We start from the raw sequence: 26843 nt of genomic DNA, 5'->3' as shown, positions 1-26843 counted from the left end.
AATCATGTCAGAACTGTGTGTGCCCTTGGTGTAGCATCTCGGCCTCAGTCTGGATCTGTGTGGAAAAGACCTTCGTCAGAAACGTGCCTGAAGCCGGTTCCGGGAAGGCTGGAGGGGAGCTGTGTTATCTCTAGAGTGTGTCACTTGCTGAGATGCGGCTGAACTCCACTTGACCTGCGCGTAGAGAGGCTGCATTCAGTCAGGTCAAGGGGCAGTAGCTGAGATTGTAAAAACCTTTGGTCATCTTTGTTTTACATTCTAACAAAGCATGAAGTCATAACCGGAACCGTAATAGACACTCAGAAGATTGCAATTATGTTGGAAATGTCATTCCTTCAAGGGAGGCGGGACAGGACAGGCACACCCCTGGGTTCTGTCCCTCCCTGAACGCTGACGCACTTGCCTGCGGTCATCAGACACAGCTTGACAAGCTGCCATTTGGGGTCACATGTCCCTGTCACTTGGGGTGGCCTGGCCATCGGGATTCCTCAGGCCTCCTGGGTGATTGCTGAGCTGGACGGTCACCAGAGCCCCTGCTGAGCTTTAAGTGTAAAATATAGATTTCCCAGACAGACAGTCAGAACTGGGGAGGCAGTGGAGCCCGGGAATTGTTTTGTCTTTAAAGCTGCAGACTTTGTTCAGATTTTTCCTGCTACAGGCCTTTTCTGTTGGAGGATCCAGCCTGGGTTTGCGTGTAGTTGGTCACGTCTGTCATCTTCCAGTCACTGACCGCCCTCAGTCTTCCCTTTTGTGACATAAACTGCTGAGGTGAGTGCTGGTCAGTTACTCTGTGGAGCTCCCCTCAGCTGGAGTTTGTCTGTGGTGTCTCCTGATTAGATGGAGGTCGTGTGTTTGTGGCAGGAACAGCACAGCGGTGATGTGCTCTTGTCAGTGAGTCATGAGGGGTCCCTGGTGTTGGTTCTCTTGTTACTGGGGAGTTTCCCTACTTAATATTAAGGCGGCGTCTGTCAGATTTCTCTCCTGTGAAGTTACTTTTTCCTTTGGCAAGGAGTTTATATCTTGGGGAAGATAACTTGAGAATATACAAATACCTTGTTTCTCTTCAAAGTTTCATCCTCTATTTTTAACACCCTATGTCTGCCACAGGTACTGTAGTGTTCTAACAGTGGTCTTTTATTTCCCTCATTCTTTATGCATTGGAATTCATCTTTGAGAGAAATCTGTCCCTTCTCCCTACTTTTTTGATTTATATCAGTGTGGCCTCAAGAATATTCTGTAGGTTATAATCTGTCCTTATTTTGTTGCTCAGATTGTTCTGGGCACTCTTTCACATTGGCTTCTGTGTTCCTTTAAAATGCCCCTAATCCTTTGATTTTGAGCTCGGGATTCCTACTTTCTGGCACCATGAGATGTCCCAGCCCTGGGACCTTTTACTGGAGGATGGTATTTATTTATTTATTTAAAAATTTTTTTGGGCCATGCCATGTGGCATGTGGGATCTTCGTTCCCCGACCAGGGACCGAACCCAGGCCCCCTACAGTGAGTGGAAGCACGGAGCCTTAACCACTGGACCGCCAGGGAAGTCCCTGGAGGATGGTATTTAGAAACTAGGATCTGGGCTGTAGGTGTGCGTGCTGCTTCTAGTGTCTTTGATTCTCCATCGTGGCAGAGGGAGTAGGGATATTAAACACGTGTTCTAGCCCAGGTGTAAGCACGTCTGTACTTGTCCATCCGTCCATGGAGACTTCCGATGCCTGTCCACCACCACAGGGTTCATGTTAGCCTTCCTTCTAGGAAATTGTATTTTTAGAAGCTTCCCAGGTGTTGGGATTACTCAGACTTGGGGATACGAATCTGGATCCAAAGGCTCTTGTGGCTTTGAGTACTCACTACTGATGGACAGTCTCCGACTCAGTGAATCATCATTTTCCATTCTGGCTTAGTCGTCACTTCTTCTGACACTGAAAAGAATTACTTATTTATTTTTAAAATTTTATTTATTTTTATATTTGGCTGTTTTGGTTCTTCATTGCTGCGTGCAGGTTTTCTCTGGTTGCATCCAGCGGGGGCTACTCTTTGTTGGCGGTGCGCAAGCTGCTCGTTGTGGTGGCTTCTCTTGTTGTGGAGCCCGGGCTGTAGGCGCACGGCTTCAGTAGTTGAAGCACGCGGGCTCAGTAGCTGTGGCTCGTGGGCTCTAGAGTGCAGGCTCAGTAGTTGTGGCACACAGGCTTAGTTGCTCTGTGGCATGTGGAATCCTCCTGGACCAGGGCTCGAACCCGTGTCCCCTGCATTGGCAGGCAGATTCTTGACCACTGTGCCACCAGGGAAGTCTTGAAAAGAATTTTTATGTCCCTCTTAGCCCTTGTAACTAAGGGATCTCAGCCTCCTAGGAGTAAAAGTCCCCAGGTCTTTGTAGTGGAGTAGAAACCCATCCATTTTCATGGCTAGCATTCTTACAAAACTTTTTCAGAGAAACTGAGCACACCTGAGGGGGAATGTTCAGTGGTTTGAATGCAGAGGAAGGCCGTGTGTATATTAATAAACACACAGTCCATGCAAACAAGTGACACACCAGTTGCCCTAAATTTCACTAAAACCAAATTTATCTTAATCCTTGCTTTTCTTTTTGATAAGGCAGTATGCATTTTTTTTTTTTTTTCTAAAGTGTAGCTTGCTTTCGAAAGCAGGTATTTTCTCTTATCAGGCATCAAGAGGATAAGCCCTTCAGCCTTGGCTGTTGAGGATGTTTGGTTTGTGAACTTTAGACCTCCATGTGCTTGTCAGGTTAGCAGCTGTGAAGTTAGTTAAAGTAGTTGCAGCGAGTGGCCTTCAAATCCTTCTGGATCGTTCATCTGGCTTGTTTCTACCTGAGCTTAACCAGGTACCATGTGATGCAAGTGGAGAGCCTTTCAACCCAGGGAATTAACACATTGGGACAAGTTGAAAATTTGAACTTAATTTATCTGTGATATTAACTAAGGTTCTTTGAGGGCATGAGAGGGAGATGGATTAAGTTTAACATGTCTTTCTGTAGACCTGCAAACTCCAAGAATATGTCCATTTGTTGCCATCTCACAGCTGTAATTTCAATTGCAAAAGAGTCCTGATGTCAATTCCTGACTTCTAGGTCAGTGAGTAAATGGAAAGAACTTCAAGTAAAGTCGTATGTTTCAAAGGAAATTGTATCCTACCAATGTCTGACTAAAGTGATAGTTATCACTGAAAATACTACATATGTATGGTTTATATAGAAACTTGCTAAGATTGTGTGCCTTTCATGTGTGAAAGTGAGCCAATCAGATTTCCTGTTTTATTTTCAGTTGCTTATTAGTTATCAGTGATCACCACCAAAATAGGTTAGCCACAAGTTTTTATCCAAGAAAGTTTAGGATGAGAACATGTTCCTTAAAACATACATTTATGATCAAAATGTAATCACATCTTGAAGGCTACTCCTGATGAAAAGCGTTAACATTTTTCGTGTGTGGTAGCATGCGGCAGAATCGTGGCCTTCTAAAAGCCCTTATGAAATTCCTCCTCATTCGTAGCCCTGAAAATTACAAAAACTTGGCATTGGTGTGTTTAGGAGCTTGTGGCCCCAGGATACAGAAAGAGCCCGGGTGTTTGAGGCAGACATATCTGAGCTTTTGTTTGTGCTTGTCACTGTGTAACCGCCTGACTCCTGGTATGTTGCCTGTTTTCTCTGAGCCCCAGTTTTCTTGCTTGTTCAGTGCATCTAAGCTAACATTACCTCACCTAACCGGGAGGATTCAGTGAGATGAGGTGTGTACAATGGTGTTTACCCCATCACTGCCCCACGGAAGAGTACTGAATCGTAGCTTAGGTTACATGTGGTTTCTCAAGGCTGCACATAGTTTCAAATGTTAGGACGTGAGTAAATGAAGAGTTTGAATTGTCACCAGTATAAGTGGACCTATTTTAAGAAACTCGCATATATGAAAATCCAAGCTCATAAAACAGTTAAATTATTACCATTTTGTACAATGATTTAAGGAGGGATTTATCTTAATAGCAAACTCCTCTGAGTGCACTGAAGACATCTTTAAAACAATACTACTCCTAAGTATTTACCCAAATGAAGTGAAGCTATGTTCACACCAAAGCCTGTACACAGGTATTTTAGTAGCTTCATTTGTAGTCTCCCCAAACTGGAAACAACCCAGGTGTCTATCAACTGGTGGATGGATAAGCAAACTTTGGGACGTCCATACAGTGGGATACTACTTAACACCACCAAGGAACAAATTGCTGATACCTGCAAGAATATTGGTTAATCTCAAACGCGTGATGCTAAGTGAAAGATGCCATATTCCAAAGGGTACGTACTCTGGCTCCATTGATAAGGCATTCTGGAAAAGGCAAGACTATCGGGACAGAGAACAGGTCAGTGGTTGGCTTGGGATGAGGAAAAAGGATAGACTACAAAAGGGCATAGGGGCATTTGGGGTGGCAGTCTAGTTCTGTGTCTTGATTATCTTGATGTTGGTGATTGTTACGTGGTTGCATGGTTAAAACTATGAAAGGGTTAATTTTACTCCATGTAAAGTACGCCTCATTTTTAAAAATCTGTCTTGATAAGTTCAAGGTACCGCTATTTGAAATCTTAAAATTGCATTTCGTAGCAGAGTTGGCTTGAACATTTAGCTCGTTTTTATGTGCTGATAGGTATAACCATTACACAAAGGGTGACTAATGTCTTTCATGATTAATTATGAAGAGTCTTAAACTCAGTACAATTTCTTAGTGATTTTCCTTCCACGTTTCTCTCTCGTCTCTGGTGAGGATAAACGTTCCCTGTAACATTCTGATCTGTCACCTCAGGTACAGGTGGATTAGAACTGGGCATATTTTACACCATGACAAGAAGAGCTAAGAACTAAATTGCCAAAAGCTTCGTTACTCTGCCGTTTGGGGACTGAAGGGAAAAGCGGTGAAGAGCAATGCAGGGATGAGAACCATTGAGCTTCATAGAGCTGACTCCGGGTTCGGAGCAGGTTTGGTCATGGGAGTGATGTGAGGGTGAGGAAAGTCCTCGGGGCCTCCTCATGTGCTGCTTGCCACACATTTTATTCTGCGTAGTGACATCTGAAGGTAGGCGTCAGATTGAGCATTTAGCTCCCCTTGCTCTGTTACAGTTCTGTTGAAGAAAATGAACGTCCAGGTACATTGCTGAGCTTTAGGAAAATGAAACCATTGCGACCAGCCTTTTAGTGTGAAGGCTGTGCCTTGTGGTGTTGGGCGTTTGCCTGTGAGTAGACTGGCTGGTAGAAAACGATGACCTGAGTGTGTCCTGTGTCATCTGTTTTTCGTGACCGTCTTGCCCCGGCCCCTGACTTCCCCCCAGGCCCGGGCTCATCCGCCACAGCGGCTGGGCTGCGGGCTGCTCAGTGCTCTGCACAGCAACCTGCACGGATGTCCTTTGTTCTCACAGGGATATTTTTAGATTTACCCATCGGAGGCGGGTGTCATTCTTAACTGTCACCCACGTAGACTAGATTTATCCAGTTTTTTTTGGTGAGATCTTCAGGAGCATCTGGAGAAAAGCATTAAGTTCTGAATATCTGAGCATTGATATCGGAACGTCGGGTTGGCCTCCACTGTTGGCATTTTTTTAAAGTATATACGTACGTTACATACATATACATTTAAAAATACATACACAGTCTCTTCATCTGCCTCTGCCTTCTCTCATTAGGTTACAGTGCAGCACATAGTGTGTGCTCCTCCTCCTTGCTGCTCTGTTCACCAGACCTCGCGTTCATTGCTCCATCCATTCCTTGATCCAGAAATGTTCCTTAAGGACTTCCTCCTGCAAGGCACCGTGCCAGGCTCTGGGGCGACGGTGAAGCGGCGACACTTCTCCTTCCTTGGTCAGAACCGAGGGTCTGGAGGTGGGATGGACAGTGACCACGTGGGCCATGCTGTGTGGGGAGGGCGGGCACCCTGGGCCCACCCAGCCCTGCGCCGCCTCCTGCTTTCTTCCTGACCGTCCTTGCCCATCTCTTTCTGACCTTCTTTTCCATTGTGCTCTGGGTGTTCACAGTCTGTTGTGGACAGGCTTTATTTGTTCCCATCTCCTTCTCATCCAAGAAGCCTGAAACATCCTTGCTCCTCAAATAAAATATTAGATTGACAGCCAGAGTCGTTGATGGATGGAGAAGAAAACTGGTGTTGGATTTTGAAGGGTTGTCTTGAAAGTTATTGGACCAGGGACTGTGGTGGAGGGCGGGGAATTGATGGTTTTTGAAGATGAAATAGGTGACACTTACGTTCTTCCTTTAGTTGTATCTGTTGAAAACCTGGAGCAAATAGTTGATAAAGCTTAGGCCTCACCTCAGGAAAGAACATATATTGCTGTGGTGGCAAAGTGTCTTCCCTGTGTTGAACATTACTCAGCCCGAGATAATTGCTCATCTACTTTGTAGATAGTGTGGTGAGCTCATAGAGAAGTGAGCATTGAGCAGAAGTCCAGATGCCAGCTCAGGAAGAGTTCCAGAACTCCCGTCTTCCCAGCACCCAAGGCTTTAAGCCTTTGCAGCGTCCTTTTTACCAGAGTGATTTTGGAAGCAGCAAGAATAGGTATGATTTTATCATAGGGGCTCTTTTACATGGAGCTCTGCTTCCCTAATCCGGCTCAGCTTCATAATCAATTATTAAACTTTTTTTTTTTCTTTTTTTGCGGTCCGCGGGCCTCTCACTGTTGTGGCCTCTCCCGTTGTGGAGCACAGGCTCCGGACGCGCAGGCTCAGCGGCCATGGCTCATGGGCCCAGCCGCTCCGTGGCATGTGGGATCTTCCTGGACCGGGGCAAGAACCCGCGTCCCCTGCATCGGCAGGCGGACCCTCATCCACTGCGCCACCAGGGAAGCCCTAAACTTTTTTTAAAATTCAAGAAAATTTGCGTTTTTAAAAACTGTTCAGGATGATTTTCATGTACGAAAAATTTTGAACCAGTATAGTAAGTAAAATTCTTGAAGTTCAGCCTTACTGGGAAGTTCCCCACCAAATCTGCCCTTTTTGCTTCCCTAAGTTGATTTCTTCACTCATTTAAGCAATATTTGCTGAATCCCAGCTAGGTGCCAGATGTGTTTCTAGCTCAGCTTAGAACTTGTGGCTTGATCCTGACTGTCCTCTCCCTTCCCTCCCAGAACAGCCCTGCTGCCTCAGTCCCCCCTCTGCCTCTTCTGCTCTTGGAGCTGTGCTGTCTCTTGCTGGAATTGGTTGTAAGAGCTTCCGAGGTGGTCTCTGCCTCTAGCCTCCGCTTCCCCAGTTCGTCCTCCCCACCCCCTTGCCCCTGCCTGCTCCTGGCTGCTTGCCCAGATGCCCTGAGGGTGAGTCCAAGGCCTTGCATCATCTCACCTTTGCCTCAGGCTCCACATACCCTCCCCAGTCCCTGTCCTCCAGGAACCTCCTTTGTTTGGCCTGATAAACCCTGCCATTTTCGCCCCTAGAACAAATACATCCTGAAGCCTTTCTTGACTCTCCCATGCGGGTTTTCTTCTCCCTTTGTCTAGTCTTCCTAAGTCACCAAAATAGCGTGATCACAAGTTACTATGTAAATTAAGACAGTATTTATGCCTCTTTCTCTTGCTAGGCCCAGGACTTCTGAGGGAAAGAGGGCAGAGTTTTATATCGTAGGGACTTACTGTGGTGCCTGGCAAGAAGCAGGTACTCAGTTTTGCTTGACTCTTAAGAAAATCGTCCCAGACACAGCCTGGGATGATGGCTGTTTTGATAGGTGGATTACACATCCTCTGTTGTGTTTTCCTTGCAGGAGTCGCGCAGTCCTGCGTGATTGTTTCTAACTTCAGTCAGCAGAGGTATTCCTTTGAGGGGCCTTTCCTGGATAAGGCTTTCACAGCCCTCCTTTTCCATCCCGACAGGAAGGCCATGTGGAGAACTGCCGGGGGACCCTGGCTGTTGGGCTGTGGACTCCCGCACGGGGCCTTGTGGTCTGGGGATGGCGGAGCCCCCTGCCCTGCGGGGCCCTGACCCCGTGCTCTGGACAGGACACTGGGGGCAGTGCATGTGGGTGCACGGCCAGCGGCGTTTCTCAGGGACCTGGGGCTCCAGAAGGTCCGAGGGGCTCACGGACCGTCTGTTTGTGGGGCCCTGAGCCTGAGGACCTCCCCTCGTTGAGGGCGAGGGACATTCCTGGTGCTGCTGTTTCCTGTTCTGATTTTATAAAGCAAGAATTAAAGGCAGCTACTGTAAAATAAGAAAAATTAAACACATTGGCATTCTGCTCTGATGGTGAAAGAGACAAAACAAAACGGAGAGGTGTTGCCTTGAGTCTCTGCGGGAACCTGTCCCCAGGGCGTCTCCTGGGCCCTGGGACGTGTCTTGACTGAGTTAAGCCCCCGGGGGACAGGCAAGTCCCCTAGGCCCCTGCCCTCCCGGGGTGCAGCCGGGAGAAGCTGCACCTTCGGGGAAGTGACTGCAGATCTTGCGGTGGGGGGGTGGGGGGGAGGCAGGCATATGAAATTTCGAGACTCCCGTTGAAGGTCAAGTGAGGTATGTTTGAGAAAGTTCTTGAAAGATAAGTGCTACTCAAATGCAGAATGTAAGCTTGGTTGCCTGGAGCATAGGTGGGAGCCAGATGGTAAGAGGTCACGGTATGCTAGTGTTTGTTTCCTGAAGTTTCTAGAAGGTTCTGTTCCCTCATAGCACATTCTGTCTGTGAGCGGACGGTTGGAATGTTGAGGGCAAGTTCTTTGATAAAAGCTGTTCTTCTCTGTCCCTCGTGATCTCTCAGGACATCCACTTTGTGGGGGTCCAGCAGCGGGTGGTGGCCAACCCTGCAGGGAGGCAGGAGGGTGGGTGTGGCTTTTTTGGACCCTGTAATCACTTCACATTTGTGTGGCCAACCAAGTAGCATTATGTGAAAATAATGCTCCTGTTACTGGAAGCAGCAAGATATCTGGGGATATCAAGGCTTTTATCATCATTGCTTAGAACATTTCTGTCACTTAGAGATGCAGTTAAGGACATAGGCTCCAGTATCAGACTTGAGTTTGAATATCGGCTTTACCACTAAGTGCAGCGACCTTGGACAATTCTGAGCCTCCCTTCCCTCCTGTAAATGGGAATATTGATACCAAAGTCCTGGGTGGTTCTGAAGATTATATGAGATAATGTACAGGTTAACACAGCACTTGACATGTGATGGACGTGTAACAGCTGTAGCTGTGTTTGTTAGTGGTAGTAACTAGTAGTACCAGCTAACTAGTAGTACCCAGCATTAAGAAGGTAAACTTAAAGCTTACGAAACAGACTTTGATTATATATAAGCGTGGTTAACAATGTATCCATTTTTGTATTGATAACAATTTAGAAATCATAATATTTTAATAGCTACCTATGTCTCTGTGGTTACTCTTCCCTAGTAAAAGTGAGTTTTGATTGAACATGTCACCTTTAAATGGTTTGGGGGCAGTTTTTATCGGAGGGGGTTTTATTTGAACCCACTTACAGATGCATTCCATTTATAAATCTCTACTGCATATCACGATGATTGACTTTAGTTTCTCTGATGCTCAGGAAAAGCTGCTAAGCAAACCTTTAAACCTTTGGTAAATAATTGAATCTTGAAAGCTGCCCATCTATTCCAGATACTAGTGTATGTTTACTTTAAAATGTTTGATAAGAAAAGTCTGATCGTGGGCACCACTGAATTTCATGCATGAAGGACTATTTGGTCTGTTGGCTTTTGTGTGTGAAGGGCCATTTGGGCTCTAATAAGTATTTTAGTCGGTTACTGTCTACTGGTTCTTTCCGTTGTCAGTCTAGTGATCTGTAAGTGCCTCCCTGTCTTGGGAGCTCCCAGCATGTTAGCCGGCTCGTGTGCATTGTGCTCTCAGCATGGAAGCCTGGCCCCAGACACACACTGTGCACTGAGTGGATTGGGCATTGGTCAGGCCTGTCTGTGCCATAGTGTCTAGTTTGGGATCTTCCATTTAAAGGAAGTCAGTTCTCTAGTTTGTCATAAAAGTGAAAGTAAACCCAGTCATTTCAGCTATTTTAAGGACTAAGAATGCTTATCTCAGAATAGATGACACCCAGTTGGGTTGTACAGTAAACTCTTTGGTGTGTGGTGGTGTCCTTTAGAAGAGGGTGGTACATATGCAGTGGGATTTCTGGTGGACCTAGTAACCAGGGCTGTCTGTCTGGTATTGGGATAAGCCTCCTCATGAAAGGGGTGAGTCTCTGTCTACTGGAAGTATCCCAGAATTGAAAAGCAGTGTAGCATATGATGCTTAAGAAGATACTTGTCTTCAGCAGCTCAGGCTGCTATAACAAAATACCACAGACTGGGTGGTTTAAACAACAAGGATTTTCCCACAGTTTTGGAGGTGGGGAAGACCAAGATCAAGGTACTGGCCAATTCAGTTCCCAGTGAGGGCCCTCTCCCTGGCTTGCAGACAGCCGCCTTCTCACTGTATCCCCACGTGGTGAGGACCATGCTCTTGTCTCCTCATCTCTTTATTTATTTTATTTTATTTTATTTTTTTGCGGTACGCGGGCCTCTCACTGTTGTGGCCTCTCCCGTTGCGGAGCACAGGCTCCGGACGCGTAGGCTCAGCGGCCATGGCTCATGGGCCCAGCCGCTCCGTGGCATGTGGGATCTTCCCGGACCGGGGCACGAACCCATGTCCCCCGCATCGGCAGGCGGACTCTCAACCACTGTGCCACCAGGGAAGCCCCTCCCCCTCTCTTTATTAAGGGCATCGATCTCATCATGCGGCCCCACCCTCATGATCTTGTCTAAGCCTAATTACCTCCCAGACATCCCACCTCCAAATACTGTCACACGAGGGGTTAGGGCTTCAACATAGGAATTTGGGGGGCGGGGTGCACACTCAGTCCATAACAATACTTCACCTTTCCAAGCCTCAGTTTCATTATCTTAAACATATACCTGTAACCACCTATAAAGTGGTCCTGAGATGATAGTGCATGTATAAGCTTGAGAATTTGGTACATAGTGAGGTCTCAAAAAATTGTGATGATTGTTAACATTACCGTATTTCAGAGATGTGATAAAAGTGTTTTTGGTATTTGTTGAAAGACAGGACTGGATAACTTTTTCCAGTTCTGAGAATCAGTAAGTGCATTTTAATATTTTCCTTTGTGCCTTTGAGCCTGGGGACAGGGATGCGGCTCTGTGGGCATCCTTCAGGCACACGTTGCTCCTTCTGTGTGTGCATGTTTACATTAGTTGCTGTCTTTGTCTTGTTTCTGAATTTTCATGTGTCTTCTGTCACTCTGTTCTTGAATTCATTTCCCCGTCTTTTTTTTCCTCATCATTCACTCATCATAAAACGTGATGAATAGTTTACGATGTATATAATTTTGCTGTATTTTTAAATCTTTATTTCAAAAGCCAGTGTCTTCAGTGGGGGTGTCCCCCACATGTGAGTGGGTTACTTCATCCTCTGTCTTTTCTGCCCCTGTTCAGAGTCCCGCTTCCCTAGGTGTTGACGGGGACAGACTGGTGTCAGGGGCCTGACTCTTTTCTCACTGGGCTCTATCGTGGCTCCTGCTGGGCTGGTCGTGTAGAAGTAAAGAGTTAGGTGCAAGATTTGGCTTAAAGAGGAAGCTGTTTACCCAGCTCTTTCCCCAGCCTGGATAGGGTGCCCCTTGTCCCCGCTGTGGAGGCACCAGGCCTCCCTTTACTTTGTTTTCCCAGCCTTCGTGATATGAACAGGGTTGTTTTATATCTGCTGAGAGAAAACCAGTGATGTGACAGCCTGTGTTTTTCTACATTTAGCAACTGGCATTTACACAATAGACTTTCTTGTATAGCGGCATATCCTTTGACCATGGTAATTAAAATCATCTCGAATAGATGTAGTTACACTTAATTATGGATTCTGTCCTCTAATTGATGTAAGCTTATGACACATTTAGTTTATAAGACTGTTGTTTATGGCTGAATGTAGATGCTTAAGTTATCATTTTTCAGTTTCTTTTAAGAAAAGCCCTATATAATTTGTTAGGAATTTTTTTTTAGATTTGTAACGAAACTCATTTTAAAATTGCTGCCATCATCAGTCAAGCATAATACAAAGATTGATTACGTGGGTGCTGTTTGCTATGACAGGCAAAAAGGGTGTTGTGAACACATGTTACTTACAGAATATAAAAATTCTGATGGACTGTTCTAGGTTGCTGAAAAATACTAAAAGAGAGTGAAAAGATGAACTACTTAGGACTAAATTTCATTTCACTTCTGTTTTTGGAGACATTCTTAACATATAAAAATTGTACAGCGTGACCCCAAAAATAAGGAACAAAAAGATGTTTATTCCCTTTTCCTCTAAGTTAGTTGTAGTGCTCTTTTATAAAACAAAATTTAATTTTCCGCATCATTAGCCATTAGGTAAATGCAAATTAAAACCAGTATCACTGCATACCTGTCATCATGGCTATAATAAAAAGTAGTGACAATGCCAAGTGCTGGCCAGGGATGCAGAGACACTGTATCTCTCAGACATTGCTGGCCGGAGTGGAGAATGGTACAGCAACTCTGGTGGCAGTGTCTTTAAAAACTAAGCATGCGATCCCCATTCAGCCCAGCAGTCACATTCCTGGGCATTTTACCCTAGTCAACTGAAAACTTATTTTCACACAAAAACCTGTACGTGAATGCTTATCGCAGTTTTCTTTGTGATAGCCAAAAAATCTGAAATAGCTCAACTGTTCCTCACAAGTGAATGGTTAAACTATGGTGTATCCACACCATGAACTACTAGGCATCAATAAAGGGGAACAAACTGTTGATACATGCACCAACCTGGATGAATCTCCATAGAAATATGAGTGGGAAAAGGCAGTCCCAAAAGGTTAGATACTGTGTGATTCTATTTGTATAACCTCCTTAAAAATGGCAAAAATCTCAGAAATGAAGAACAGATTAGTGGTTGCCAGGGATTAAGGGGGGAGGGCAGACAGAAGGCAAGTAGGTGTGTGTGTGACTATAAAAGGCCAATAGGACAGGTCTTTGTGACGATGGAAATGTTCTGAATCTTAACTGAATCAGAGTTGATACCCAATTGAGCTACTGCACTAGAATTTTGCCAGATGTTACCATTGGGGGAAAGTGGGTAAAGTATACGTGGGATCTCTTTCTGTTATTAGTTACAACTACATGTATGTGAATCCACAATTATCACAATACAAGGTTAATTTTTAGAATATGAGATGTAATGCGAATATTCTGATAAAACACTCCTGCACGTTTCTTTTTTATTCTCTTTTGTTGATGGTTCGTTTGACCATTCATCCCATGAATATTTAAGAAATCATTATTGCGCGCTTGATACGTGCTTAATTTGGCCTTACTATAGAGTTCAAATCAGTTATTGTAGACCTGAAATCATACCAGCTTGTAGCTGTTTTAGAATTTGCCTCATAAAGGACGCCTGCCGCTGTATCCTGCTGTTTATTGGTACGTTTTGCAGCTGGTTTACATCCTCAAAGCCAGCTCCGTCTGTAAGTGCGTTTTGGAGCCTTGGTAGCATTAGCTTTAAAATATTCAAAACGTTTTCCAGGGTAAAGTTATTGTGGCTCTGCTCCATGGCATTAAACTGATGGGCCTTGATTACTGGGTATAAGAGCAGGAAATCCGGGCACTGCCCGTGGGTGCTGGCTCTCCTGTGAAGAGCAGTGGGTTTTTCTGCAGCAGGGGTGCTGGCAGGTCCCTGGGTTGTCCCGTGGATGGCATTCTTCTAGTTCAGCTTTGGACTTACCTGACAGCATAGAATGTGCCCTCTGGGGACTTTTTTGAGCATGTAACTTTGAACTCCAGGTAGCTCAAAGGCTTTTGATCTGGGTTTAGAAAGACAGCCGTGCTTATGGTGAATACCCTGCAGAATAGGCTGTCGGGTCTCTGGTTGGGTGGAAGTCGGCTTCCGGATGAGCAGAGCTGTGGGGGGTCTCTGGTTCCATCTGCATCCCTCCTGTCCTCAGGAGAATGAGTTGTGCTTAGTTGTGCTTTAACACTCTGCCAGGAGAGCCAGTGTCTAATGAGAGAACTGTGGTCGTATGGATAAATTTGACAGCCCTAGGACTAAAGTGTGGCTATTTTTTTCCTAACGAATGAAGAGTTGGGGGCACAGCCCCCCATCCTGTGGCCAGATGAAGCGTGTGGTGGCCCTGCGCCCCGGTTGGGTACCCTTGCCGCCTTTTTGACCCTTTCTGGAGGACCCTTTACAGTCTGGTGACCCTGATTTGAATAGTGCATTGCAGTTAAGGTCCAAGATTAAAACCCTTTTCTGTGCTTTGAACTTTGTGGGACGTGAATATATGTTCTAGTGAGTTGTGTTGAAGCACTGAAGGGATTTTCCTTCAAAGTACTGTTATAAATTGGTTAGACCCGGCCTAGCTCACCAGTTTGTTTGTTAATCTAGCGTGTCTCTGAACCATAGTCGATTAATTCCGTAGAAAACCCATCTCTCACTTACCTTCCAACAGGAGCTGCGTGATTTCAGGTTCCTCTTGGGGGTGATGGGGTGATCTTCAGTCACTTCTCTGCTTAGCTGCTTGGTCGGAGTGGATGCACTTTCCCCAGGTCCCCAGTTGTCTTGGGCAGGAGGGCCGTGTGGCAGTCGGGGCTCTTTGGGGGTCTCTGTGGGTTCTGAACTTTGCGGGGAACGCCTAGTGGCAGCAGGCCCGATCTGCGATGCTGGAAAGGGAAAGGGGACTTCTGCATGCCCGGCTGGGCTGCCTGTCAGCAGCAAGGCGGACGGACGGTGTGGGGCTGCCGACACATGGAAGTGTGAAGCGGGCGCATCAGCCTGAGTCGCAGGGGCCCAGCGTGTGCAGGGCTAATCACAGTCTGGAGTACGGACGAGCCATGTAGTTTTAGGCCCTGCGGTCTTTTCTCTGTCGCTGTCATTAGACCCACAAACTCAGCGTTAACATCTCATCCGCTTTTTTTCCTTGTCTTTTATAGTCTCAAACCATGAATTACGTGGGGCAGCTGGCCGGGCAGGTGATTGTCACTGTGAAGGAGCTCTACAAGGGCATTAACCAGGCCACACTGTCTGGCTGCATCGATGTCGTGGTGGTGCGGCAGCAGGACGGCTCCTACCAGTGCTCGCCCTTCCACGTGCGCTTCGGGAAGCTGGGCGTCCTGCGGTCCAAAGAGAAAGTGGTGAGTGCGGGCCTCCTGTCCTCCAGGAGGATGAGACGCCGGGGGTGGGGGTGGGGCAGAGTAAACCGTTCCTGTGAGCTCTCGGGACCTCTGTGTGTGTGTTTCTGTTTTGAAAACCCATATGCTTTTGAAGACAGCGGTATGGGAAGTCCGTCTTTAGTACTGTTTTTGAAGTTGCTTTTAAATTCAAAAAGCCCTATTACAGGAAGTCTAGGGGGAAAAAGAGGTGAACATCATCTTAATAATCCTATATGTTGCAACTCAGAAAATCAAAACAGAAACTAGAATTGTAAATGGGGAAATCAGGTGTATTTAGAAAAAGTTCCTCTACCTTTTACAGCACTTTAAAATATTTAATGTAATGCCTTCAGACCAGTTGTGAATGGAATGGATAGGCATGCTCAAGAGTACCTGTGTCTAAATGAAATACATTAATGCCAAATTTGTGCGTTTATTTTGACAAAGCTGTAAAATCTTACTTGTAATCTAAAGTTTATTGTAAACACCAGGACTTTTTCCCAAATCTGACTGAAATGAAAATCCACAGGCTTTTATTTATTTCAGGGAAGATTCTTTCAGAAAGAAGGTATTTGTGTTGGTTTTTTTTTTGCTTTTTTTTACATCCTCTTTCCTTCAGGTTATGGAGCACTTGGAAAGTCTGTTAGTATACCTGATCTGATATCAATCATGTTAGAAAAAGCTGAGCTAACAGTAAACTTCGCGGGTACATAGTAGTATTTTTCTTTCTACTCCTGTCCCACAGTATCTACTTAAGCAGCATAAGGAGATGTTGTCAGGATTTTCAAGCGCAGTGAAAGAATCCACACCGTTTTGTAGCACAGAAGTATGTGTTAGAGGACCATTGTCCTAAGTTGAAAACATCTGTTTTCAGATTTCAGCTAATAACATAGCTGATCCTATTCTTTTTTTTTTTTTTTTTTTTTTTTTGGCTGCGTTGGGCCTTCGGTGCTGTGCGCGCGCTTTCTCTAGTTGCAGCGAGCGGGGGCTATTTTTCGTTGCAGTGTGCAGGCTTCTCATTGCGATGGCTTCTCTTACTGCAGAGCACAGACTCTAGGTGCGCAGGCTTCAGTAGTTGTGGCGCGCAGGTTTCAGTAGTTGTGGCGCGCAGGCTCTAGAGCGCAGACTCAGTAGTTCTGGCGCACGGGCTTAGTTGCTCCACGGCATGTGGGATCTTCCCAGACCAGCGCTCGAACCTGTGTCCCCTGCATTGGCAGGCGGATTCTTAACCACCAGGCCACCAGGGAAGTCCCTGATCTTATTCTTTAAAATAGACATTTCCCTCTATTTTAATTGAACTTATGTTATTTTGAAAGTGACTGGAGAGCCATGTTTCAGGGTGGCAGGGCTTGTGTGGTCTGGCCTCTGTTCAGAGTCACTTCGGAAACCAAAAGCAGTGGTGATGTACTGAGTGAGTTGGAAACTTTCCATTGCAAAACAGTGTTCAGCCACAATTTAGCTTCTCCAGAATTTTTTCTTTCTTCTGGTAACACTAACCTGTAGTACTTTAGACCGTATCTGCTTTGGAAGCATCAGCAACAAACTGTTTATGCACTGAAACGTCCCATTAATTGTGCCAGGATCTATTTGTAAAATGGCTTACAAGCCTTCCGCACCCCGCCGCCCCTTTCCCATCTATGATCTGGGTTTTTGATCAGCAGATTGGATAAGTCTTCTGGCCTTCAAACTGGAACCCGCAGGCTGATGTATATAAGCATTTGTGCATCTGTAAATGCGACTGGGCAGATAAGAGCTCTCTTTCTGCATGCTGTATGCTTCTAATTAAGAAAGTAGACAGTTGCTGTATGAGGCTACGCAAATCATAGTGCTCAATATCTTGTCAAACCCTTAACTTTTAGTAGAAGTCTATCCAGTGAGACCCAGGAAAAGAGAAAAGTTCTTTCCCTTGGTAGCCCAGAGACCCAGAGGATATATTTGGGAGGAAATTCGGCTATTTGAACCAAAGCGTAGCATTCCTGTGACAGTAAAACCAAAACCATGTCTGCCCTGAGACACTCTGGCAGTTTGGATGAACTGTTGGTGTTATTTTAGGTCATTCTGGATTAGGGAAAGCTGTCCATTGACTTTAAATTAAGAACCCAGTTTTCAAATATGGGGACACCTATGAAGTGGACTTGAAATCATAACCACCTTAAAACCTCTGGTTAGAAAGATGCAATATAATAATTTTCCCACTGCCATTGCTATGTTCTTGTTTGATAGAACACAGTACTCCCTGTATATTTCATAACTCAGCAGTTGAATTTCAGAAGGTAAACCTGCACTTGATATTTTTAGATACTAATTTTGTTGATTTAACACAACTGATGATTTAATTACTTATCAAAGTTAAATAACCCAGTGTATTAGGACAGTTTCCATTGTGGATGACAGAAATCCACCTCACACTAGCTTAGGCAGAAAAGGAATTAAATTGGCTTGTGGAAGTAAAGTACGCGGGTGTTTGAACGAGTCAGGGCTTTACTTAGAGCCTCTGAAGGTGTTGACAGGACCGTCTCCCCTCACCTCTCAGCTCTGCTTCCTTTTGTGTCTGTCTGTCTCATGCAAGATGGCTGCCAGTATCTTCAAGCTGACTTCCACTGACTTCCCAGAGGGAAGACAGCGTCTCCTGCCTACAGAAGGACCAGTGTTAGCCGCCCTGTCAGCCTGGGGTCGCGTGTCTCAGGAACTAGTCACTGTAGGTGGGGGTGGAATATATTGACTGGCCTGGCTTGGGCAGCAGCCCCACTGCCACTCTCTGCAGCTGCACCGGAAATAGATGGCCTGGAATAGAGGAGACTAGATCCCCAAAGGAGACCAGAGACATTCTTACCCAAAGGATGGCCTGCCAAGACGAGTGTCTGCTACAGCCAGCATTTCTCAAAATCAGTTCTGTTTCAACATCTGTCACATATGTTGAGCAAGATTAAGGCACAGTGTAGGAAGTATGACTATATGGAAATGAGTGTTTTAGAAACCAGTTTACCAGAAGTAGTAACATCAAAATGAGTGTCCTCTTTACAGTCGTCACCTCGGGAAGCATTTATTCCAGCTTGGTGCCGTCTCAGAATATTTTTAGTGTTTTTCCTTTGCGACCTAAAGAACTCATGGCATGCACATTCCTTTAAGTATGCTCCGTATTGGCACAATTTGATATTAGGTTTAATTTTTGGAGAGAACCAAGCTCCATTGAGAGTCAAATCAAGAGACTAAAGTAGTCGTATTAAGAAATGTCGTATTTGATCCCTAAAAATACGGGCTGTAAATATAAACCAAAGGGTTAACTTTTCTAAAATAGTTTTAAAACAGACTTTGAATTTGCATCCTAAAGAAGCGTCATTCCGTTTTCCCAGCTACATTAGATAAATGGGTAACCTGCAGAGGTGAAAATTTTGAAGGACGATATTAGTTTGAATCTTTTATTTTTTATTAAAGTAAAATAACTTTAAATATTTCATTTGTACTGTTTAACTTTAAAATTTTATATAACAGCAAGTCAACGAACATGGCTATTTAAATTATTTTATATGTCTAACTTCTAGTTGAAAAAATGTAATTAAGTCATCCTGAGAAACTTGAAATCTGGCATTACAGAGTGAATTTAGTTTTTCCCTATCTTCTTGCCTATAGTCCAGAAAAAAAATTTTTTTCATTACTTTTTCTGTTCCCACATAACTTTTTCAGTTAGAAACATTCTTCCTATGATTGTGGAAGAAGCTGCTATTATTACAGCTGCTTTCGAAACCTTAGATGATGCGAGATGCTATGTGACTTCAACTAGTTTATTATGAAGAAAAAGCTTAAACACTTATCTGAAAGCGTGTTTTTCTTCAGCCTGGGAATTTCTGGCAGTACTTTGTTTTAGAAGAGTTAGGAGTTCATGCCATACACAACTTTTTTAGCAGTAAATGTTCCCAGTAATAGAAAGCACTAAGAAGGCTGGCTGGGATATGAGTTAGGGTTAGTGTTTGTCCTATGGAAACTGCTTCATGCAGCCCTTTCTTTTAAAAAGTAGAAGAAAAATGAGTTTTTTGTAAAATAATCATTTTATTAACATTTCTGAAATTACATAGGGATTTTTTAGTATAGGATTTTAAACTTATTTTGTATTCAATTCTTAGTTGCCTGTTTTTCTGATTTCCTTTTATAGTGTTATCCTTTTTTTTTTACAGCTTTATTTTATAATTAACACACAATAAACTGCACATATTCAAAGGATATATTTGGTAAGTTTAAACATGTGTGTGCACCCATGAAACCATCACCACCATCAAGATACGGAGTGTTTCGTTGTCCTGTCTTCTTAGTTTCCTCCACTCCGTGACAGTTCCTCAGTCTTTGTTTTTTATGATTTTCACATTTTTTTAGCTTATGTTAATTTTAGATGTACAGACAAATTGCAAATGCAGTTTTAAAAGTTTCCATAATCCTTCACCCAACCTCTTCCCCTAATGTTCACGTTTCACAAAACCATAGTTACAATGATCAGAACCGGGAAATTAACATCAGTATAAACCATTAGGAAAAGACCTTATTACGATTTCACCAGTTTTTCCACTACTGTCTTCTGTTTCGGGATCCCGTGTTGCTCTCACCCTGTCTTCTCTGGCATATGACCTTGACTTCTGTCAAGGTCTTTCCATACAACCTTGACTTCTGAAGAGTACAGCACAGTTACAGTGTAGATTGTCCCTCAGTGTGAATTTGTCTGGTGTTTTCTCCTTTTGGTGAGAATAACGCCGCGCGGGGGTGTGCCCTTCCTGGTGCCTCCGCTGAGGAGCCCCGCCCTGCTGCTGTCTCCTTCCTGGTGATGTTAACTCTGATCACTTGCTGAATGGTGTCTGCAAGGTTTCTTGGCTGTGAGTTTATCTGTGGGAAGAAGCGTTGAGACTGCGCATACCCTGTTTCTTGTCGTGCTTCCACCATGAATTTTAGCTTTTACACGGTGGACTTTGCAGCGGCTATTGCTGTGGTGTTTCCCGAATGGTGACTTTCTATTTCCATTCTTCCTGCTCCAATTATTAATTGAAACTGTACTTTGTCAAAGAGCTTTTCTTCTCTTATCTACTTAATTATTCAGTTATTTAATTAGATCAGTATGGACTCACGGATATTAATTTTGCCCTGTGGGTTATAGTCATTATTTCTGTAGTTGCTGAGATTGTCCCAGATTTGGCTGTTGGATGCCCCCTCCAGTTGAGTCCTTTCGAAACGCTCCCATCATGTTTTGAGCACTTCCTTACTCTCTGGCACCATAAGATACTCCAGGAGACTCTACTTTCCCTGCCTCGGCCCCAGAATTATTTTTATTTCTCCAAGGAGCCTTGGTTCCTGTTACTGGAGAACAGTATCTGGAAACAAAGACGTGGTCACTGGATGTGCTCATTAGCCTGAGGTATAATTGCTTGTAGGCCCTCTCAGCCCCCAGAGCTAGAAAGTCCATGTATGTATATACATACACGTGCCCACACCTGCATCTGCGTCCGTCTGAAAATCGGGAGTTCACAGTGATTCCTCCCTCTCCAGCCGATCGCCACAGGGTTCTTCCTCGTCTCCATATTTGTAGCTTCTTTCTCTGACGGTGAGAAACATGCTTCTCATTATCTACAGTATATTCACGTATTTGTTCAGTACTAGAATACACATAAAGTAGTTTCAGAATTGCTGACCCATGTCTGTGATTAAAAAAAAATTACTAACTACAGTACAATATTTGTTTATAGTTCTTTTTGTCTTCGGACTTAGAATTCTGTAGTCAACATACCGTTTTTCAAAGTTACTTAGTTTTCTTCTTCTTCCCTTCAGTGTGGTTATGTTATTCATACGTAGAATTTTCAAAACAAGCCTTGACAGCATATGTCAACTAATATTTTTTAATATGATGTTACTTATTCCGTGGCTCCTGGGAAGATGGAGCTGCCTTCCATGACTGGACGTGAACCAGGGCTCAGTCTCTGGTCAGAAGCGGTCGTTGGTCTTCCTTGGGACACACCCAGCAGACTCTACAGTTGTTCGCACCACGAGGGCCATGCAGAGCTAAGGACACTGAGGTTATGGACTGTTATACTTCTGTCTATATTATGCCTTTGTGTGTTCATCTTTGTATCCCCTGAACAGTCTAAAACCGGAGTTTACAAGTTATCCGTAAGAGTTTTGAAAGTTGGTATTTATTTTTGTAAAATATTTAAGAGCATTTATTCACAGCTTACAGATAAGCAGTTACATTATTTTTAAGTGATATGGTAGTACCTGATATATATATGTGTATGTGTATATATATATGTATATATGTGTGTGTGTGTGTGTATATAAAAACAAACATTCCTCACTTTGCATGGTAGTACAGACCATAAAAATGGGCAAGCTGAAACCCTGCAAAAGGAAGCTTAGTCGATGAGGGAAATTAGGATTCTTCCACGACCTCTGTAAGCTTTGGTCAAAACTTTTAAAAACTCCTACTCTTAGTTATAAATATATAAGAAAATGAAAAATAGTAAAATGGTGTTTTGTGCACTGCAATTTAAAACATTAGAAACAATGAGAACTAAATTTCTTTGTAAAAAACTCGTCAGGAGTAGTTTGAACAGGGCTTACCTTCTTGATGTAACACGCTATGGAACAAGCATCTTTTCTTTGTCTTGGTAAATTGTCCTACTCCTTTCTAAGTCTGCATCAGCTTCTAGCTTTTCATCCTTTGAAATTCCCATGTCATGAAGTATCTCTGGGAGTTGCTTCGACCTGCAGGTTTCTGCCTGTGTCCCTTCCTGTGGGTCTTCATCCTTTTGTCTCAGCCATGTTCCTCCTTTCTGGTAGAAACTCACCTCCAGGTTCCTCTGGCAGCTCATCCTGAGTCTCCTGTTCGCAAGGTCGGCTCTTTCTTCTGTAACTGCTGATGTTGAGTTTGATTTTACTTCCAGCACTAGTACTGTTTGTTTGTTTACTGCTCTCTGATCTCGGCCAGTTGCCTCTTTCAATGATCCATTGTATAAAATGTCAACTGGCTTTATCACTGGGAGACCAGGAGGCAACACAACCACATGCTTTGCCGCCTGTGTCTGAGCTGAGTAACAGATGTGCTGGGACTGGTCACCGACAGACTTTGAAAAAGTGACGTGATGAGTTACTGATCGTGATGGGCATCTCTTATGTACGTGCAGTCGCTCTTCTGTATCCATGGGTTCTGCATCCAAGGATTCACCCAACCTCGGATCAAAAATATGTGGAAAAAAATTTTTCCAGGAAATTCCCAAAGCAAAACTTGAATTTGCTGCATGCTGGCAAGTATTTACATAACATTTATGTTGTATTAGGTATTATAAGTAACCTAGAGATGATCTAAAGTACACAGGAGGATGTGTGGAGGTTATATGCAAATGCTACACCCTTTTATATGTAAGGGACTTGGGCATGAGTGGATTTGAGTATCTGAGGAGGATCCTGGAGCCAACCCCCTGCGGACACCGCAGGATGGCTGTGGGGACCTGTGGATGGAAGAGCTGGTGGTGAAACATGTGCCGCTCCTGCAGTTCCGCAGTCAGCATACTGTGGTAACTGAGATTTCTGCTGATCTGAGCCTCGCACGGTGAGGCCTGGCTGTGCTGTAACCTCCAGAGGGGCTCAAGTGTGTGTTGACGATGACATTTCCCCCATTTTATGACGTTTGAGAAATTAAATATATTTTAAAAATTTGTCATGAAAGTAGGTGATGGAACGTTTACTTTCAGTCTGGTGGTGTAGGGGTGGGACGTGGGGCAGGAGGTGGGGTCTCTCTGGGGCCGTCACCCTGGGAGCCTCAGTACTACGTTTGGCCTGAGAGCCCAGAATCTAGGCTTAGCTGAGCCTGAATGACAGACTCTTGACGCCAAGTCACACTTTGTTTCTCCTCGTAGATCGACATAGAAATCAATGGCGATGCAGTGGATCTTCACATGAAATTGGGTGACAACGGGGAGGCTTTCTTTGTGGAGGAGACCGAAGAGGAGTATGTAAGTCCTGGTGGGTCACATCTACTTCACACATTGTGTCAGGCCCACGGTGCACATCCCAGAGCAGAACGTTTAGCTTTCATGGTGAGCTGTGTGGACAATTGTTGCTGGTTAGACAAGCTTTAGTTTTAGGTTGAAGAACTCGGCTGTCAGAAAGGAGCTGGAGGGGCAGGAAGTTTCCCCGCACGAGTTCCAGGCTGCAGGGTGTGCTGAAGGCCTTGGCACTTACCCCTCTTGTGAGCTTCCAGTGACTTGATTAAGTGGTGTCTGTACAGTTTACACCTTGGCCTGAATACGCTCAGTTCCACCTGAATAATCACGGCGTATCTCTTCAGGCCGTGTCTGCGTGTGTACACGTGTGACCTTTAAATTTGGGAAACATGTTTTGCCGTTTTCGTTGGGGACATTACATCCCAAACCTTGAAGAGTCAGGTGCATTAGTTTATTAAAGTCTCAAGAGATTTAAATTAATTGGCCTCTGCCCTTTATGAATGATTATTGCACGTTTGGCCTCTTTCAGCAAGAGAGCACGATTTGCCCCCTCACGTATCCACTGATGTGAATGTTCCTGAGCTGTTCTTGATTGATTTAAAGTGGATCTTTATAAAACTTCTTACAAGGGGACTTCCCTGGGGGCGCAGTGGTTGAGAATCCGCCTGCCGGTGCAGGGGACACGGGTTCGATCCCTGTTCCGGGAAGGTCCCACATGCCGCGGAGCAAATAAGCCCGTGCGCCACAACTACCGAGCCTGCGCTCTAGAGCCCACGAGCCACAACTACTGAGCCTGCGTGCCGCAACTACTGAAGCCCGCGTGCCTAGAGACCGTGCTCCTCAACAAGAGAAGCTGCCGCATTGAGGAAGCCCGCGCACCGCAACTAGAGAAAGCCCACGTGCAGCAACAAAGACCCAACGCAGCCAAAACTAAATAATTTTTTTTAAAAGTAAAAAAAAAAAAGCAACTTCTTAGAAGGCATTGTTAATCTTTGATCATAAAGAATAAAATCTCAGCAAAAACAATAAGCTTCAAGTTGTTAAGGGCATGGACGGAGATACTTTTTTGGTTTTGAAGATGAACTGCCAGTTTGATGTCATAAATTCACAAAGAAAAGATAAACAATAGCAGAATGAGATTGTTTGCCAGTTTTTACTTTAGCCTGGAAGCCAGCTGCGTCAGTACTGTTCTGTAAACAGCAAAGAAACAGTGTTTATGAAGGGGAACCTACCAGACCAATATTCTTCCTAGTATCTTAATTACTTGTTTTTATATTACGTTATTTGCATTTACTTGGCCTAGAGAAAAATTTTCCTCATCAGAGACAGAGGCAAAAGGCAGAATGAAACAGTAAGCGAGTTATCTTAAGAGTAAAACACTTTTGATGTAACCTGTCGCACTGATTAGGCTCCAAATAAATCAGCAGATGCGGTCAGTGAGAGGACTAGGTTCCTGAGGGTCTGTTGCTTGCTTCTCACATCAGTTCTCATGATTCCGTTTAAAACTGTGCTTAGCAAGGTCAACCTGGAGAGTGTCAGCTTTCCAGCCTTTTTTTTCCCTATTCCATGTATGACCAAGTTGACCAGATTTTCTTTAGTATAATGTGCTTTTCTTTACAAATTAAAAAATTTAATTCATTCAACAACCCTGGAATTACTGCTCTCTGCTACAGAGTATGAAGAAAAGTCCCTCTCTCCAGGGGCTCACAGTTTAAAGGGGGATAAACATTACCCGAACCCACCTGACTTCCAGTTACTGACCTTTTGTTTCTCTCACTGTCGTCATTTAACTGTATGTCATCAGCACCCCTGCCAAGTCAGAGCTCTGGGTGGAACTTTGTCCTTTAACTAGCTGCACGGTAGTCCCTAGTGTGGGTGTACCACAATGCCGTTCCCTGAACTGTGCTCGCACCGATGGACATCGAGCTCATCCACCCCTGCAGCACGTGCATTGGCTGAGCTTCCGCGTGCTCCGTGCTGACTCGGCACGTCGATTCCTCCACTGCTCAGCGACATGGACCCGCATGAGCTGACGCTAAGCCCTGCAGGGGGGTGGAGGCCTATCTAGGTAGGGTGGGCAGTGCCTGAGCTCAGTGTGACACATTCTTACCTTTGGGAACTAGGTAGGTATTCTTTCTACCGCTGTGAAATTTAGATCCACCAAAAATGGTGGTGGTTTTGATGTACTGTTGGTCACTGACAACTTTTCTTTCTCCGTATTCTCTTGAAGGAAGAGCTTCCTGCTTACCTCGCCACCTCACCCATCCCTACTGAAGATCAGTTCTTTACAGATATTGACCCCCCTTTGGTGAAACCAGGTGGAAGTGAAAGACCATCACAGAGTTCAGACGTCTCCCACGTTCTGGAAACAGAGACAGTTTTCACCCCCAGTTCTGTGAAAAAGAAAAAACGAAGGAGGAAGAAATGCAAACAGGACAGTAAGAAGGACGAGCAGGCCGCTTCCCCTGCTGCAGAAGACGCCGTGGGTGTGGGGCTGAGCTCGGACGATGACGAGGCGGCCCAGTCGGCAAGGTAGGCTGGGGGTGGGGTGGGGGGTCTCCTTGCGCATGTGCTGTGGGCGGAGCTCGGCTGCAGCCGGTGCTGGTGCTTCTCCCCTGGGTCTGCAGTCTGAGGTTTGGACTTGTTTTTCCCCTGTTGGCAGTTTATCGTGGAATAAGTGGGAGAGGCATTTTCTTTTTTCCTTTCTGCAACTGTACAAAATGTGCTGTCAGACACCTTGCTGTGGCACTAAAATATCGCTTGAAGCCGACTGGCATTGTGTCTCATTTTACCCAGTAAGTTTCCAAAAGCCAAGGAAATCATACGTCACATAGAAGATCTGAACCTAGTGCCTGGCGGGCAGTTGGGACGCCGGGGGTGTTTCCCTACCCTGCTGTTGGTGCTCTGTCTGTCTGTTCCTGAGTTCAAGGTGGTGGTTTTGAGTTTATCATCAACATCCTAGTAAGCTGAGGGGGAAGGAGGGTTTTGTTTTTGTTTTGAAGTGAGAAATCTTGATCACTGTTATTTACCAGCTCAGTAGAAGAACTCAAAATAGATGACAGTTTTCAAGTCAATGCTGTCTGGGGTTTAAAACGTAACAGTTTGGGGTAAACTATGTACTTTTTCATTCAGTACTCGACTTTCATAAGACTCTCTTCCCCCGTTCCGCTGGGTGGCGGCCGCGGCGCTGGACGGACCATGGGTGTGGCAGCAGGGTGGTTCTTTCCCTTGGTGACTGCTGGACAAGTGATCCTGAATGTCCACACCCTGATTGAATTGGGGTGCAGGGAGGGTGGCCTTATGAGGTCGACGCTGTCACTGTATGCTCGCACCTCGGCTGCTGGAAGGAGAGATCGTGCCCCCCTTGCTGGGAAGGTTACTGCTGTTCAGGTTCTCTTCATCATGGAGAAGAGGGGAGGTAACCAAACGTATACCAAGCATACACTCTACCTTGACGTCTAGTGTTTTATTTACCAAGCTTTTATTTTAAATAGTCAAGTCAAGAAAAAAACTTACTAATATGTTGTTGTTATAATTATGCTGTTAGTGAATAAGGTAGTAGAATAATCCCTTTTTGGCAAAACTGTTAACTTGTTTTCTAAAATTTTAAAATCTGGATTGTAAATCCCAGAACAGACTCCTACATTTAATAATAATCTTTCATACGTGAAATTTTTCCTACTCATCAGCTGTCACATGGTGATTCACTCC

The 26843-nt window shown here is 44.7% G+C and overlaps 1 protein-coding gene across 3 annotated transcripts in view; it reads left to right on the top strand.

Annotated features, from left to right (window-relative positions):
- Positions 1-26843, top strand: part of LPIN2 (lipin 2) — an 82816-nt gene that overhangs the window by 28148 nt on the left and 27825 nt on the right. For all 3 annotated transcript variants that reach the window (XR_010933119.1, XM_067699590.1, XM_067699589.1), the window contains exons 2-4: positions 14938-15138; positions 23046-23141; positions 25363-25664. Coding sequence is in view for 2 of the 3 variants with exons in the window: in XM_067699590.1 (XP_067555691.1) it covers positions 14947-15138; positions 23046-23141; positions 25363-25664 (590 nt within the window). In the remaining variant the exon portion in view is untranslated. The remainder of the gene's footprint in view (positions 1-14937; positions 15139-23045; positions 23142-25362; positions 25665-26843) is intronic.

This window comes from Pseudorca crassidens, chromosome 12, assembly GCF_039906515.1.
Source record: "Pseudorca crassidens isolate mPseCra1 chromosome 12, mPseCra1.hap1, whole genome shotgun sequence".
NCBI classification, from domain to species: domain Eukaryota; kingdom Metazoa; phylum Chordata; class Mammalia; order Artiodactyla; family Delphinidae; genus Pseudorca; species Pseudorca crassidens.
The sequence above is the reverse complement of the archived record's forward strand: the minus strand, read 5'-3'. Positions and strand labels throughout refer to the sequence as shown.